This window comes from Panthera uncia (genome assembly GCF_023721935.1).
Source record: "Panthera uncia isolate 11264 chromosome B3 unlocalized genomic scaffold, Puncia_PCG_1.0 HiC_scaffold_1, whole genome shotgun sequence".
In the NCBI taxonomy this organism is placed as follows: Eukaryota; Metazoa; Chordata; class Mammalia; order Carnivora; family Felidae; genus Panthera; species Panthera uncia.
Genome location: NW_026057582.1, coordinates 132,024,832 through 132,039,432, shown reverse-complemented (window position 1 = coordinate 132,039,432; position 14,601 = coordinate 132,024,832). Strand labels below are relative to the sequence as shown.

General features: G+C 47.0%; 1 protein-coding gene across 1 annotated transcript in view; it reads left to right on the top strand.

Moving 5' to 3' along the window:
- The first annotated feature begins 5,164 nt into the window (after nucleotides 1-5,164).
- ST8SIA2 (ST8 alpha-N-acetyl-neuraminide alpha-2,8-sialyltransferase 2) overlaps nucleotides 5,165-14,601 on the top strand; it is a 32,272-nt gene continuing 22,835 nt past the window's right edge. Inside the window, exons 1-4 of the mRNA XM_049614063.1 lie at nucleotides 5,165-5,419; nucleotides 5,539-5,601; nucleotides 9,362-9,490; nucleotides 13,384-13,641. Coding sequence (XP_049470020.1) covers nucleotides 5,394-5,419; nucleotides 5,539-5,601; nucleotides 9,362-9,490; nucleotides 13,384-13,641 — 476 coding nt within the window. The 5' untranslated portion in view covers nucleotides 5,165-5,393. The remainder of the gene's footprint in view (nucleotides 5,420-5,538; nucleotides 5,602-9,361; nucleotides 9,491-13,383; nucleotides 13,642-14,601) is intronic.

Here is a 14,601-nt window from a genome sequence, read left to right as displayed (position 1 = left end):
TCACAGTTTGTGAGTTCGAGCCCCATGTCGGGCTCTGTGCTGACAGTTCAGAGCCTGAAGCCTGCTTCGGGTTCTGTGTCCACCTCTGTCTCTGTTCCTCCCCTGCTTGCGCTCTGTTTCTCTCTCTCTCTCTCTCTCTCTCTCTCTCTCTCTCTCAAAAATAAATAAACATTAAAAGAATGTTTGGGGGAAAAAAAGGAAGTAGAATAGAGGTTGCCAAGGGCTGGGAGGACGAGGGATTGGGGAGATATTGTTTAATGGGTACAGAGTTTCTGTTTGAGGTGATAAAAAAAACAAACAAACAAACAAACAAAAACCTGTTTCTGTGTGAGGAGAAAAATAGTGCTGATGGCTACAGGATTTTGTGAATATACTAAGGCCACTGAATTGTACACTTTAAAAGGGTTAAAATGGGAGTTTTATGGGAGCACATTTTAGCACAATAAAAATATTTTTTAAGAAACCTGCTCTTGAACTCTGTAGGGAAGCCCTAGCTCGGTCCATGTGATTGATCCCAAATGATTCATCCCTTTCATGAGTGTCCTCCCAACCATGCGTCTGTGGAGCCATATACTTATAGTGTGTCCCTTGGATGTCAACAAGTAGGAACCCCAAGTGGTTTTAAGGAAAAATTAAAAAACAACAACAACACATTTAATATCCTCCCAAAACTCTGAAGGAAGAACCATCTGCAAATTCATGAATTATGCTTTAGTTTAATCTTTTATTCTCAAGACTAGTCAATTGCTTAAGTTGGGTCTAGACTCTTAATTAAAGCTGACAGTTTGTTTACTGAGCCTGACTCTCCAGTGAAAAACAGAGAACACAGGAGATTCTCACACAGCTACAAGACCCCAACGTGCCGGGTGTTACCTTACCCATAAACAACTGGGCTTGGGTGAAGAGGCAACACAGAAGTGCAGTGTTCAGGTTTGCTAATTGCTTTTCACTAAAAACAGAGCTAACTGTGCATGATGTATTTTTTTTAATATGCCATTTTTATGTATTGTCTTAGTTGACCACATACACTGTACTCAGAGGAAGTATTAGGTCAGTGGTGGAAGGGAGATCACTGTGCTAAAATGTAGAGCTTTAAAGCAGTCACTCTCTATTGTCGCTGTGGCTGAGAATATTTAGCAGGGTCAAATGAACAGTGCTTATTACTAGTATTATACCTTGTTTTATAGGGTTCTTTATGTGTGCAGAGTGCTTTCCCATATATTTTCTCCTTTGCATGATCTAAGCGCCTTTGTTTCTATGACTTAAGCACACTGTGAATTATCTTTAGCAAACCTTTCCCACTTGATCACCTTCTTATGTCACTCACCCAAGCAGATATCAGCATTCCCCTAGCATAAGCAATGTAAGCTTATTTTAATAACATTGAAGGCAAAACCTAATGAGGAAAAAAAAAAATCCCTTCTTAATTCATGTGATTCTTGTTGAGCCAAAAATCTGCAGTCTGTTTCTTTGAATGTCTGTCTGCCCCATTCTATGGACATGTGAGAGGTAAAACTACATCTGGTACAGGTGGAAATAATATGCAGGAACACAGTGTACACACTGAAGAGAAGACTTTGGAAGAAAAGTCCCACTAAATCTTGAAGTCAGATTTGATTCACTGAGCCCCAGTTGGGTAAGGCTGTGAAGGTGAACAAGGCAGGATCCCCCCATTTTAATATAGGTTTTATTATTATTTAGATATGGTCAGGCCAACAGATCAGGGGACAACTGCCATTAAAAAGATACTGGTTATACTCCTAGACCCCAAGAGGAGAGGACATGGTGCACCATGCAGGGCCACACGGACGAGTGCCAGGTCACTCAGGAGGCAGGAAGATGGGGAAAACTGTGGACAAGAGCCTTTACTGTCATTCTCACCAGAAAGAAGAGTGAGGCAGGGCAAGCAGGCTGAGAGTTGGCTAATTTGAATAATTTCAGCAAGCTCTGGGACATAAGGGCTGTCCTTAGAATCTGACACCTAGCTCTGGGGTAATTAGGGCAGGGGAATAGTAGCCCAGAGTATGAGACTCCAGTAAGGGAGGTGGCAGGGGTGTGGGCTCCAGATTGGTTGGTTTGCACTCCCGGGTGAGTTGTTTACTGTCCCTAGGAATTGGCTAACCCTGGGAGGGGCAGTCCCTCCAGAGTCCACAAGACCTCAGACATCAAAGCATCAGAATACAGAAAATAAAAGATGTGGTTAATGCATGCCCTCCAGGGGCTTACATTCTAGTGTGGTGAGCAGCCAAGAAAGCTGCAACCAGGACCAAATCTCTAGTCCCTGATTTCAACTCTAAGAAGAGGAGTTTAGATGATACAAATGAGATTTTTTTTTTTAAAGCCTCCCATCTGTGAGTCCATGATATAATTAAATACGGAACTAAGGTGACAAATGCTATAAGAGAATTGAATGCTCTGGGAGAAGGAAAAGATGGTGGAGAAATGAAAATGGAGATGGCTCAGAAGGAAGGTGCAGGCATTGGCTTGGGGTTTAGCATGGGAAGGTGATGTGGATGGGCTGGCTGGTGGGGGATTCATCTTCCCAGGGGCACCAGGCAGAAAACAGGAGTTAGAGCAGAGATCCTGAAATGGAGACAATTTGGCCCCACGGCCCCAGGGGACATTTGGTGATGTCCAGAGACATTTGGGGTTGTCACAGCTTAAGGGGAGGGAGGCCTGCTACTTGCCGAAAGTGATGGAGGCCAGGATGCTGCTGAACACCCTACCCCAGAACCCGCCAACAAAGAAATATCCCAACCAAATGTCAACAGTGCTAAAGCTAGGAAGACCTGAGGTAGAGGAAGGCTTGGTAGAAAGAATGCATGGAGGTGTGGTGCCACGTTGGCAAATCTGGGTGCCACTTAGCACCTGGCCTGGAGGCAGGTGAAGAGAAAGACCAGGGGCAGCTGTTGTCTGGCATATGGTCCTCTCTAAACTCGGGTCACATTAAACCAGAGGGTTCATACAGACAGTGCTCTCTCACCTGGTGCCTGCTTCCATTTCATGAAAGACACTGTGCATGGAGTTTGTTGAGGACTGTTTTTTGTACAAGCAGAGTTTTACATTTTTATGAAGTCAAATCTGCTTGTATTTCCTCTCATGATTTCTTCTTACCCTTCTGAATGTAAAAAGTCCTTCATATACACTCTTCATACCTCAACAAGTATATGATAAATATTCTCTTCCATTTTCTTACCAATTTCTTATGGGATACCCTCCTTAAATATGTAACTATTCAATTCAGTCTTTCCCAGAGGGTGCTATAAGTATTCCTGGGGATAATATAAGATGCTTCTAGGAATTCCGTTGATAAATACTTTTGTGTTAATGATTTTGTGTTGTCAAATAGATATATAACCATCATATCAAACCTGTATTTTCACAGATGGCATTGCTTAGGACAAGGAGTTTTTAAAGATGAGTCCATTTTAAAACTTATGTAGATAATGGTGTGAGTGATAAACAAAATCCAGCAACCTGGTGATAGGGGTATGAGAATGGCTGAAGTTTAGGAAACACTAGTTAAATCACTTGAAATTTATTTCACGGTGTAGAAGAGAGCAACACTCAACTGACTTCCCTCCACCTCACCTCCTGGTTGTTAACCAACTACTCTGAACCATTTATTGAATTTCTCATTGATCATGATTTTTTAAAGTCGTAAATCAATTCTTATATGTAGGCTTTTGGATGATCTTTTTTGTTCCATTAACATTTCACTAGTCTTGAGCTATTACCACAGTTTGAATTACTGCATTTTGCTTAATATCTGGCCATGCAGGTCTCCTCTCCCCACAAGGAGTACTGATTTTGAGGACAGGGGTCAGGGTAGGGGTGTGAAAGGTCAGTGACATGTGGACAGCAGTACACCCAGGAAAGCCCTTGGGGTTTGACCTGAGTAGCTATAGTTACAGGGCCAGAGCCCTGAGTTACAAGGACCAAAGATCTGTCATCCCAGGGAGAAACCAGGAGGAATAAAAAGGAAATATGAGAAATTGATTTAAAATGTGAAGAACAAATGATATTCCATGTAATCAAGAACCAGACAGGAAGTGATGAAATCTGAGATCCGAGGGAAGAGCTGGGAGGAGGCTCTGGGTAGGACATAGCATGCTTCCTCTTGTCTGGCTGGCTGTGAAGTAGGAGGACATTGCCATTGCCAAATAATGATAAAAAGACATTTCAGTCCATCAGGAAAAGCCATGTATGTTTTCACAGATACACACACACACACACACACACACACACACACACACACACAGACTTATACCTATAGATATGCTAACCCTAAAGAAAGTAGACAGAAAAATTCAGATATAAAGCCAGCATAGAGATAGGCATTAACATCCCCTGAAGAGTTCTCATTAAATCATAGGATCCCTCAAAACACAGAGCTTTGCTAGTAATTTAATCATTTCTTTGGATTGTACCAACACCCTGACCAAAAAGCTAGATGGAATTTTAAAAAAATGAGAAAAGTATGAAGAAATAGCTCTTCAAACCACATAGCCTATATAGATCAGTGGGGAAAAATTGTTCAATTTAATAAAAATAACTCATCTCACAACTTTTCAAAAACACACCCAGAGCGCAAAGTGGACTAGGTACCGGGGATGGATGGATTCATCTGTTCCCTGGCCCATTATGATCGCAAAGCGGGGTGAAACTTCATGGCCTGAGAGTCCCCTGAGAATGGAATTTTCCAGAACCGAAGGGATCATGGGGCTAGAAAGGGCCTTAGAAAGCTTTTATTCCAAAACTTGATATGCCAGAAGCAGCAAAGGACTCCATTATTCCCCCAGCTCCTGCTCCCCCCACAAAGTGACACCACTTAGTATTTTTTCTGCCACCAAAAAGCAAATCATTATTACATTCGGTTGGAGGCAATGACTGAGTCGATCACTGCTGCCTCTGTTGAACTTCTGGTGTCTCAGTTTTGGAAAGAATGCGATGGACCACATCCTAACACATTTGAGTGAGAGCAAGAGAAGACTAGGGGCAGAGGCTGAATCATGCTAGCGTGAATGCCAAGCCATGCTGAGTCATACTAGAGCACATGCTGAGTCATGATGAGTCATGCTAGAAAGATGCTGAGTCATGATGAGTCATGCTAGAAAGATGCTGAGTCATGATGAGTCATGCTAGAACAGATACTGAGTCATACTAGAGCACATGCTGAGTCATGACGAGTCATGATAGAGCACATGCTGAGGTGTACCTGTCCTGTGGGATTAACTACCGGAGATTAATCTCAGAGGAGTTTGTCTCAAGAGTCAAATGAGAGTCTCAAGTGGAAATCTTTGTGCGGATTCAAACAGTGTTCAAGTGGGAGGCAGGGAGGATCTGGGAGGCCTCGTTCCCTGAAAAATGCTTGGGTCTGTAGCTGGGCCAGGATGTTACCCATTCTGGAGAAGCCAAAGTAAGATCTCCTTCTCCCTCTGTAGTTCTCCAGGCGGGCTGCAGGATCTCCTGGTGATTGAAGAGGGCTTTACAAAGAAGAGCTGGGTTTATAAATAATGCATTTCCTTTGTCTTGCAGGGATTCTGGAGGCAGAGGTACAATCAGATCAGCTGTGAACAGCTTACATAGCAAATCTAATAGGTTTGTAAATTAGATTTTGTGTTCATTTGTTTTTGCTGTAAGGCAGCTATTAATCTGCTTCTCCTCTTTGCTGGATGGTGCCCTTCTTCCTTAGCAAATAGATCTGTTTTGTTTCACTTTGGCTTTGCATTTCCCTAATCACTTTTGGGGAGGAGCTGTCGATAGAAGAGCCCGTGAAATGGCCCAAGGTCTAGAGGCTTCAGAGGTGGAAAACTGAGATGGGTAAGCGGTGCTTTCTGGAAAAGAGCGCACACTCTTTGGAGCACTTGAGCCGTCAATGTGCTTATTCAGAAATTTGGCATTTTTGCTGAACGGTGGAGGCTCTGAAGAGAATCCGGACTTTCACTCCATTTCATTGTGGTAGGTGGCTTGTCCAAGAGATTAAGACAGAAAATAAAACATTCGGGAACTTCACAAAGATCTCTTGAAATTTTTAGGGAGCCCACTCAGTAATGTTAACCTTGATTATTGAATGCACAATCTAAACTCTCAAAAAAGCATTTTCTCCTGTGATGATCCCTGGCCAGGGGCAGCTGGGTATGGAGGCGTGAGCACATGTTTTGTAAGCCAACAGACTCACACTTGCCACTGGCTATGGTTGGACCATGCCTCTGAGTCCTCATTCTCCATTAATGACAACTGCTCCATAGCTCTGACTTACAGTCTTAGGAGCTCCAGCTAAAGGAACGGTAGAAGGGAGAAAAGAATGCCAAGTTACTTAACATAGACAACCACTACTGAAAATGAAGGTCTTGCTTTACTTCCTGGTGGTCAGTCTTGGAATGAGAGACCTAAATTATTTAGAGCAGGGTCTGTTATTTGCTCTTCCGTAAATTTTTTTAGGTCTCTTGACCCTATTAGACCTATCAGTTGTGTCCCTCCCTGACCCCACATGATTCAGGAAACTGACCCTCTCTCCCTGATGTCATTGCTTCTGGATATCTAATGACCCCTTAACCACCTGGGAGCTACAGATGAAGCTTATACTGTGCCTGGTAAAACGCAGAAATAAAAAAGGAGGCCATGCGACCCTAAGTTCCTCTCTCTTCTACTGTGGAAAGATGTCCCCCATTGGAGAAAAAAGATCTTGCCCCCCGAGGGGGAACCCTGTGCCCCATGGTAACTTCAGGGTGGAAGAACCTTTCTTGAAATAGCGTGAGAAGCGGGAAGAAAAGTCTTGGGAGCCAAGCAGACCTGGATTCAGTCCCCATGCTTGTTAACTGGGGCTGTGGGCAAATGATCTCTCCCCTCTGAGCCTCAGTTTCCTCACTCAATTAGAACAACCCACCAATCCAGGTGTGTTGGTGCAACATACAGCACGTAAACCAGTGAGCTGAAGTGGCTCCTGGGGTCACCTAATCCATCCCCTCGATATTATAAAGAAGAAGGCAGAGGCGAGAGACCCAAGGTGACTTGACCAAGTTCCCCAGCTCAATAGCCACAGAGCCAGGTTTAGTCCAGGAAGACCATGGCCGGTGGTGGTAGATGATGTCCCCTCTGAAGTTTCACTTGGAAGTGGAGACAGAAACAGAACATTACCCCCAGCCACGCCAGTGTTTATCTCCTTCCCTTTATTGCCTCCACCACACTGTGTCCCAGAGAAGCCTGGAAACTCCTTCTGGAGTGTTCCAAGCAAATCCCCAGGGCAAGCAGCCATGACAGATCCCTCTGCAGATCCCTCTTGCCTGAGATAGCCTGGGGTCACCCAATGTGCCCCAGTTTCTGAGGAGCTTCACCTTAGACTGAATCCACTTTAGGCCACAAATACCAGGTTCTAGTCACCTGTTACTGATGAGAACATCAGCTAGCCTCTTAAGAAGACAACTCCCCATCACAAGTAGTCAAGTGTTTCTATCATAGATACCGTCTGATGTAAGCTGCAGTGAAGTTTGGGCTCTTGGGGTGTGACAGCTAAAGCTGTGGTCCCAAGTGTCATTGCTCCTGCCTGTGCCCCGTGCAGAAGTAGGCTGTACCAAAGGTTGACAGCCACAAGCAGCTCCTGCTGGAACCTCATGAGAGTGCAGTCAGTGACAGGTGCAGGTGACACCATGGTCCTCACTGAATTCTAGAACCTTAGAGGTGGATATCTGCCTCTTCCACACCTTCTTTCTATAAGTGGGCAAACTGAAGCTCAGAGAGGTAAAGTGGTTTACCCACAGTCACACAGCCTGTGAAATCTTTTCACTACGCCTTCTGCTCCCTTTCATGAAAACAGCAAAATTTCCAAGGGTCCGGTCTTTGGTTCCCTTTTCTAGTCCTCTGCAAAAGTTACATATGTTTGAATCCAGGGCCAGCTGTATCATCCAGAGGAGTCAGGAATATAGAGAAATGGAGGTGTGTGGAGAGAACGTGCAGAGAAAATTTGCACCCCCAACTTCTCTACCTACAAAAAGAAAAATAGAGCATTGACTGTATACCTCCTTAAAAGGCCTGCAGCTCTTTTTAACTTAGGTGCTCTGAGATAAACGCCGAGGACATAGATGTTTGGTTTGAATTCTTTTTTTTTTTTTTTAATTTATTTATTTTGAGAGAGAGCGTGCACGAGCACAAGTGCAAGTGAGGCAGGGCAGAAAGAGAGGGAGGGAAGGAGAGAGAGACAGAGAGAGAGAGAGAGAGCAGGTGAGGGGCAGATAGGGAGGAAGAGAGAGAATCCCAGGCAGAGTCTGGGCTGTCAGCATGGAGCCCAACATGAGGCTCAATCCCACAACCGTGAGATCATGACGTGAACTAAAATCAAGAGTCGGATGCCTAACCGATTGAGCCACCCAGGCACCCCTGGTTTGAATTTTTTAGAGCTCCAAAATTTGGCATCACAAACCCACTTATTCTAAGTGGGAGAATCCACTTAAGTGGGAGAATCCACAGCAAAGGAAATTCTGCATCTGTACATATCCGACAGAGGCAGGCTGGCTACCACACTGCCTTTAGAGATGTAATTGTAACCTAGTTTCTTAGAAACCTACTAGCATAGATTGCAACCCTCAGAATTCAAGTGGGCCCGAAATGCCTGGCGTTCCAGCATCAGGCGGAAAGACCGTGCGCAGCCAGAATTGTGATTTGCCCCGAGGCAGGCAGGGCCAACCAGCTCCTTCACACATCCAGGCTCCCCCCAGGGTGAAATTCAAACTCAAATTCAACAAATGGTTATTTATTGAGCACCTGCTATGTTAGACCATGGGGAATAAAGAAATGAATGAGGGAGTTCCCCTGCTCACAGCCTAGTGGGAGAGACAGACCCAACACCGATAACTCTGGAACAAGGCGGATGTGTGAGGTGGCATCAGAGAGTACAAATGAGGCAGTGATAAGATAAGGGGGAGGTGGGGGAAGCCACAGGCTGCATCTCATTCCCCTGGCATGAGCTTTTGTTTTCTCTTTATTAAGTTTGCAGACCGTCGTATAACACCCAGCTGCTAATGCAACTGCGGAGTTTCACAAAAGTAACTCGAGAGAAGACGTATTACCATTCTGACAGTGACAGCTAGATCTCCCTGGGAGGAGACGGTGGGGCGGAGGGTGGGGAGAAAGATAGTTTTAATACCCCCTCCCTGTCTCCAAAGCGTAAGGAGCTTATACCTAAGGGAGAGAGCTCGGGCATTCCAGAGGATAAATAGACTTCCTTCTCTTCTCAGGTAATAACCTCAATTTTGCTCTCCCGAAGTTTACATCCAAGCCCGTGCAAAAACAAAACTATTAGACTTGTCGTCGGCATGCTAACACATCATGTCTACCCTCTTCCTCTTTTTTCCCCCCCATCCAGAGCTGAAGTTGTAATAAATGGTTCCTCGTCGCCAGCTGTTGTTGACAGAAGTAACGAAAGCATTAAGCACAACATCCAGCCCGCCTCGGCCAAGTGGAGGCACAACCAGACGCTGTCTCTAAGGATCAGGTAGTGGTAATTACCAATAGGACAAGAGACAGACCTGGCCTTCTTCAGCACAAGCCAGCAAATTGCCACTCTCCATCATCTAAAGAAGTCAGGATAGAAATAAAATGTTTACCTCCCACCGAGGCAGGTGTCATCTGTAAGCGATCAATTGGAAATAAAAACCCGAGACAAGCCGAGCCGGCCAGCACGTGTATGCAGCGACCGGGGCCTGAGAGGGGGCAGGAGCACCCAGCTAGGGTCCTGGGTCTGGAAGGAGTGAGGCTCTTGGGCCAGCAGCAGCAGGAGCCTGGGGGCTAGAGACCACAGGCGGCTTCTCCCAGAGGATCCAAAGGCAGGAGTCCTTCTCTGGCAGGATATGTCTCCTGCTTGGGCCAGTCTGGCACCCGTGGCCCCCTTTCTGTGCATGACCCAGAGTGACGCGACACCTGTTTGCCAAGGGAGAAGGCTGCTTAGCCAGAGAGCAGCTCTTGTCCAGCACTTGGACCGCGTGACTTTGACGTAGCCATGACTGACCCAGCAGAGGGTGGTCAGTATAACCCAGCATCGTGCTGGGGGCCCAGGGTGCTAACGTGAATCAGACATGCTAGCAGGGAGACACAAATGTCAGACAGGAGGGGGCCACGTGACGTACACAGATGGTGTGGCTTCTCATCAATAGGTGGAAATACAGAGATCGTGCTGAGAAGAGAGCACACTTCATTTTGTAAGGGAGCTGAGAGGGATAGCAGAGAAAGGAGCAATGTGTTTTGAGCGGTAATTAGGGGTTTGCCAGGCATGCCAAGCTGCGTCCCGCTTGCACACAGGCTGACTTCCGCTATTCGCGCTCAGTGCCTCTGGAGCTCTAAGTAGGAGGTAGGGGATACGGGTGGTGAGGTGGGCACAGTCGCCTGGACCAGACGGGGAAAGCCTCAACTATGGTGGCCAACCTTCCCAGGCCTTCCACCATGGGGAGGGAGAACAGGGGGCCCAGCTACCCAAAGTGTCACCACACAGAGAGGGGGGCCCCTTCCAGGTAGGCTCATTGTCAAAATGGAAATGCCCCCACCCCGTAGCTCTCAAGGTTTTGTGTGGGGACATGAGAGGGTGTCGGGGCTGGAGAGGCCTGAGACCCAGATGGCAGCTGAGAAGCCATCTGAAGGAACGGACTTCTGCTGCCCCCAATTTGCCACCCTCACCAGTGCCCCTCCTGGGGCCCCCTGGGTGGACCAGCTGCAGGCCTTCCTCACTCGCCCTTGGATCAGTCAGTGAGAACAGCTGTGGCAGTAACCAGTTCCCACCCACTTGGGGGCTTCAAACAATGGGAATGTATTCTCTCTGAGCTCTGGGGCTAGAGTTCCAAATGCTCCCTCTGCAGGCCCTGGGGAGATCCTTCTTTGTCCCTTCCAGATGCTGGGGGGGTGGGGCAGGTGAAGGTTCCAGCCCTTTCTCACCCTGTGGCCTCATCACTCCAATCCCTGCCTCCATGTCACATGGTCTTCTTCTCTGTGTCTGCGTATTTCCCTAGGCTGCCTCTCGTACAGACACTTATCACTGGATTTAGGGCCACGTAATCCAGGACTATCTCAAGATCCTTAATTTCATTACATCTGCAAAGATGCTCTTTGCAAATAAAGCCACATCACAGGTTCTGAGGGTTAGGGATCAGAAATATATTTAGCAGGTGGGCACTGTTCACCCACTGCACCACCTATGAGTGAATTTCCCTGGCCCTTTCTCGGCCACTGTGTAGAGAAATGGACACTACACACACACACACACACACACACACACACACACACACACTCACTTTCAGAGAAGACCAGACCATGGGAGCCTACACACAGCCACCCTGGCAGGAGCAATGTGCCTTCACCAAGGGGGAAAAGAATTTCCTTTAACTTCCTTCAATTAATCACCAAAATTATTCTTAATAAAAGATGCTGGGAGTGATTTGGAATGATGTTTAATAATTGATAGTAATTTCTCATAATTAGTTATAAATTAATTCACTCACAGAGGTGTTTATTTATGGACTTTCTGGGGGGCTCTCCTTACTTTTAAATACTATGGGGTAAGTGCCTGCAGAGGCTGTAGCAATTTCCATACTGTGTCAGTTTGCCAAATTGTATAATCCCTGGTAAAGGGCAGGGTGGTAAATAAAATTAACGCTTCTGTTTCCTATCAAGAGATACAAATTATTCAGCAAAGGGTGTCTCCCCTGCATGATGGCAAGAGTTCCCAGTCATTCATCAGGAAAGACTAGCAGAGAGGTGGTGCCCTGCCAAGCATTCTAGTTACTCCTTGGCTATTCCAGAGGCTCCCAACCCTGGGCACATGCTGGAGTCACCTGCTGAGCTTTGGGAAGCATGCTGGGACCTGGGCCACTCTTGGAGTTGGGATTTCTCAGGTGGGATCCCAGAACTTCTGAATTCTTTATAGTCCCCTAAGTGACTGAGTGGGCACCCTCCTGGGATGCACTGCAGGTTGTAAATATCTCACATCTCACAGGCTCTCAGGCATCAGTGTTACCATCTGCACAATGGGGCAACCATCTTGCAAATTCTCACCTTTGCCAAGTGCAGGAAGGTTCTATCCCTCCAGTGTTCTGTGGAAAAGAAGACTGCCATCATTGTATCTATTCTAGATAGGGGTTTGCTGTAGGAAATGAAGTGCATTTAGGCTAGTGTGGGTACCAAGTTTCTTTCTATTACTTGAATCATTTCTTTTTTTTAATGTTTATTTATTTTTGAAAGAGAGAGAGAGAGCACAAGCAGGGGAGGGGCAGAGAGAGGGAGACAAAGAATCTGAAGCAGGCTCTAGGCTCTGAGCTGTCAGCCCAACGTGGGGCTCAAACTCACAAACCACGAGATCATGACCTGAGCTGAAGCCAGACAATTAACCGACAGAGCCACGCAGGTACCCCGACTTGAATCATTTCTAAAGATCTTTTGGGAGATTTAGACAGTTCTTCATGTCACTGCAGCCGCCCCCCCCCCCCCGCCCCCGACTAGGATCCCCTACCTTGGCCTGAGTGGTTGGAGTAAATCTCCCCAGGTGATTCTAAGAGGACATCTATCCTTTTTCTGACCATCCCCCGTTCCAACTGTGTACTTTACCAGATGATTCTAGAACTTTCATCCTAGAGCCTAGAGAGCTGTCATTTGCTCACCTTTGTTCTGAAACAGCACAAAGGAACTTGCTCGGAAGGACCAGACAGGTATCAATATTTACAAACTCCAAACTAGACAGCAGTGGGTTCAGGCAGCACACTGCATGGAATGGACCGGCTCAGGGACACCAGGCGGCATGCTCAGTCTCTCAAAGGGAGAGCAGTTGACGCACCTCACAGTATCCATTCCCATTCACCCCATAGGAAACCCTTTGCGCAGAGAAGAAAACAGACCACTGAGGAGTGAGGGACAGGTGCCATCCTGGTTCAGGACCTCCCGTCAGATGATGGCCCCGAATCCTACTGAGAGGAGAGTGTGATGTATGCTGACTGCTGTCTGGGTTTATCCGAGACACGGGTTCCCTGCCACGTGGGATTTTCAGTGATAAACGCAGGTCCTGGGCAAACCAGAGCAGTAGGTCACCCTTCCTTCCAGGGCCTTCTGTGATGAGCTCACAGTGTGTCCTAATGGAGTCATTTCTCTGGGCAGTTATCACCTCTCACAGGAAGAGGGTGTAACCACAGCAACCAGACTGGCCACGCCCGTTGTTGCCTCTGGGTCATTTCTGATACTCCCCACCTGGAACCCATTCTCAGAGGGCCTCCGAACTCAGCTTCACCCGGGGGCTGGCTGCAGCAGGCCACAGGGTGACACAGGACTGGGAAAGCCGGGTTGCAGGGCAGAGGGCAACTGGCAACAGGACAACAGGAAGACCTTTTCTTCATGTGTATTTGGTGTTTGTAGGAAGCAGATCTTGAAGTTCTTGGACGCTGAAAAGGACATTTCTGTCCTCAAGGGGACCCTGAAGCCCGGAGACATTATTCATTACATCTTCGACCGTGACAGCACAATGAACGTGTCCCAGAACCTCTACGATCTGCTCCCCAGAACGTCTCCACTGAAGAACAAGCACTTCCAGACTTGTGCCATCGTGGGCAACTCGGGGGTCTTGCTGAACAGCGGCTGCGGGCAGGAGATTGACACACACAGCTTTGTCATAAGGTAACGGCTGCAGGGGCTCTGGGCCCAGAGCGACAGGCAGGTTGAAGTTGAGCCTGGCCACTTGTCCCAGTGTCTCTGCAACCAGAGACACTGTTTGGGTTTGTCCCCATTCTCAACCTTGTGCATTAGAATTTCTTCAGGTGCCTTTAAAAGTCCTGGTGTCCAGACTGCACCCCAGTCCGATTAAATCAACCTGAGGGGTCAGGGGCATGTGGCCCAGAATGCTTTTGGTGAACAGCCAAGGTTGAGAATCTCTAATCTGACACAGAGGTAGGCAGACTATGGCCCACAGCCTGCTTTTGTCAATAAAGTTTTACTGGAACACAGTCATGCCCATTCATTTTCATATCCTCAATGGCTGCTTTCTCTCTGCAAAGTAAAGTTAGATTAGTTGGGCAGGGTTGAAGAGTTGCAACAGAGAGAGCATATACCAGAAACCTTTATATCAGGTCCTTACAGAAAAAGTTTGCTGAGCCTTAGATAAAGCCCGGGCTGACCAGTTAGTTGGTTCAAGTTTGCAAACCTCTTTTAAGTATTCGTGAAGGTGGTGCTCCGCTCGTAACTATTATCCTGCAGTCAAAATCTGGAAAAGTGAAGGGGCGACAGAGAAACTTGGGCTTGAACTTGACCATCATTCTGCTGAAATAGCTCTCATTGTTCAGGCTCCAGGGACACATTTGGACACAGTTGCCAATGGCCCTGATACCTGACCCCCAACCCAGACAGACTTGGAAACAAGGCCTTGCTGTCCTCTGGTCAGAAGTAGGGCACACAGAGCCTCGAGTTTCGTCCCCAAACAGTGCCCCAGCCCTGGCAGAAGTGCATACGGCATCTCACGTTTCCATCGGGGCTGTCCTGATGCAAAGAGAGCCTTGTCCTGAGGCTTTGGGAAATGGCCTTTATCACAGAATTCCCTGGGCCTCGGGACATGGGATTTTAGAAGGTGTGTTTACTCCTGTG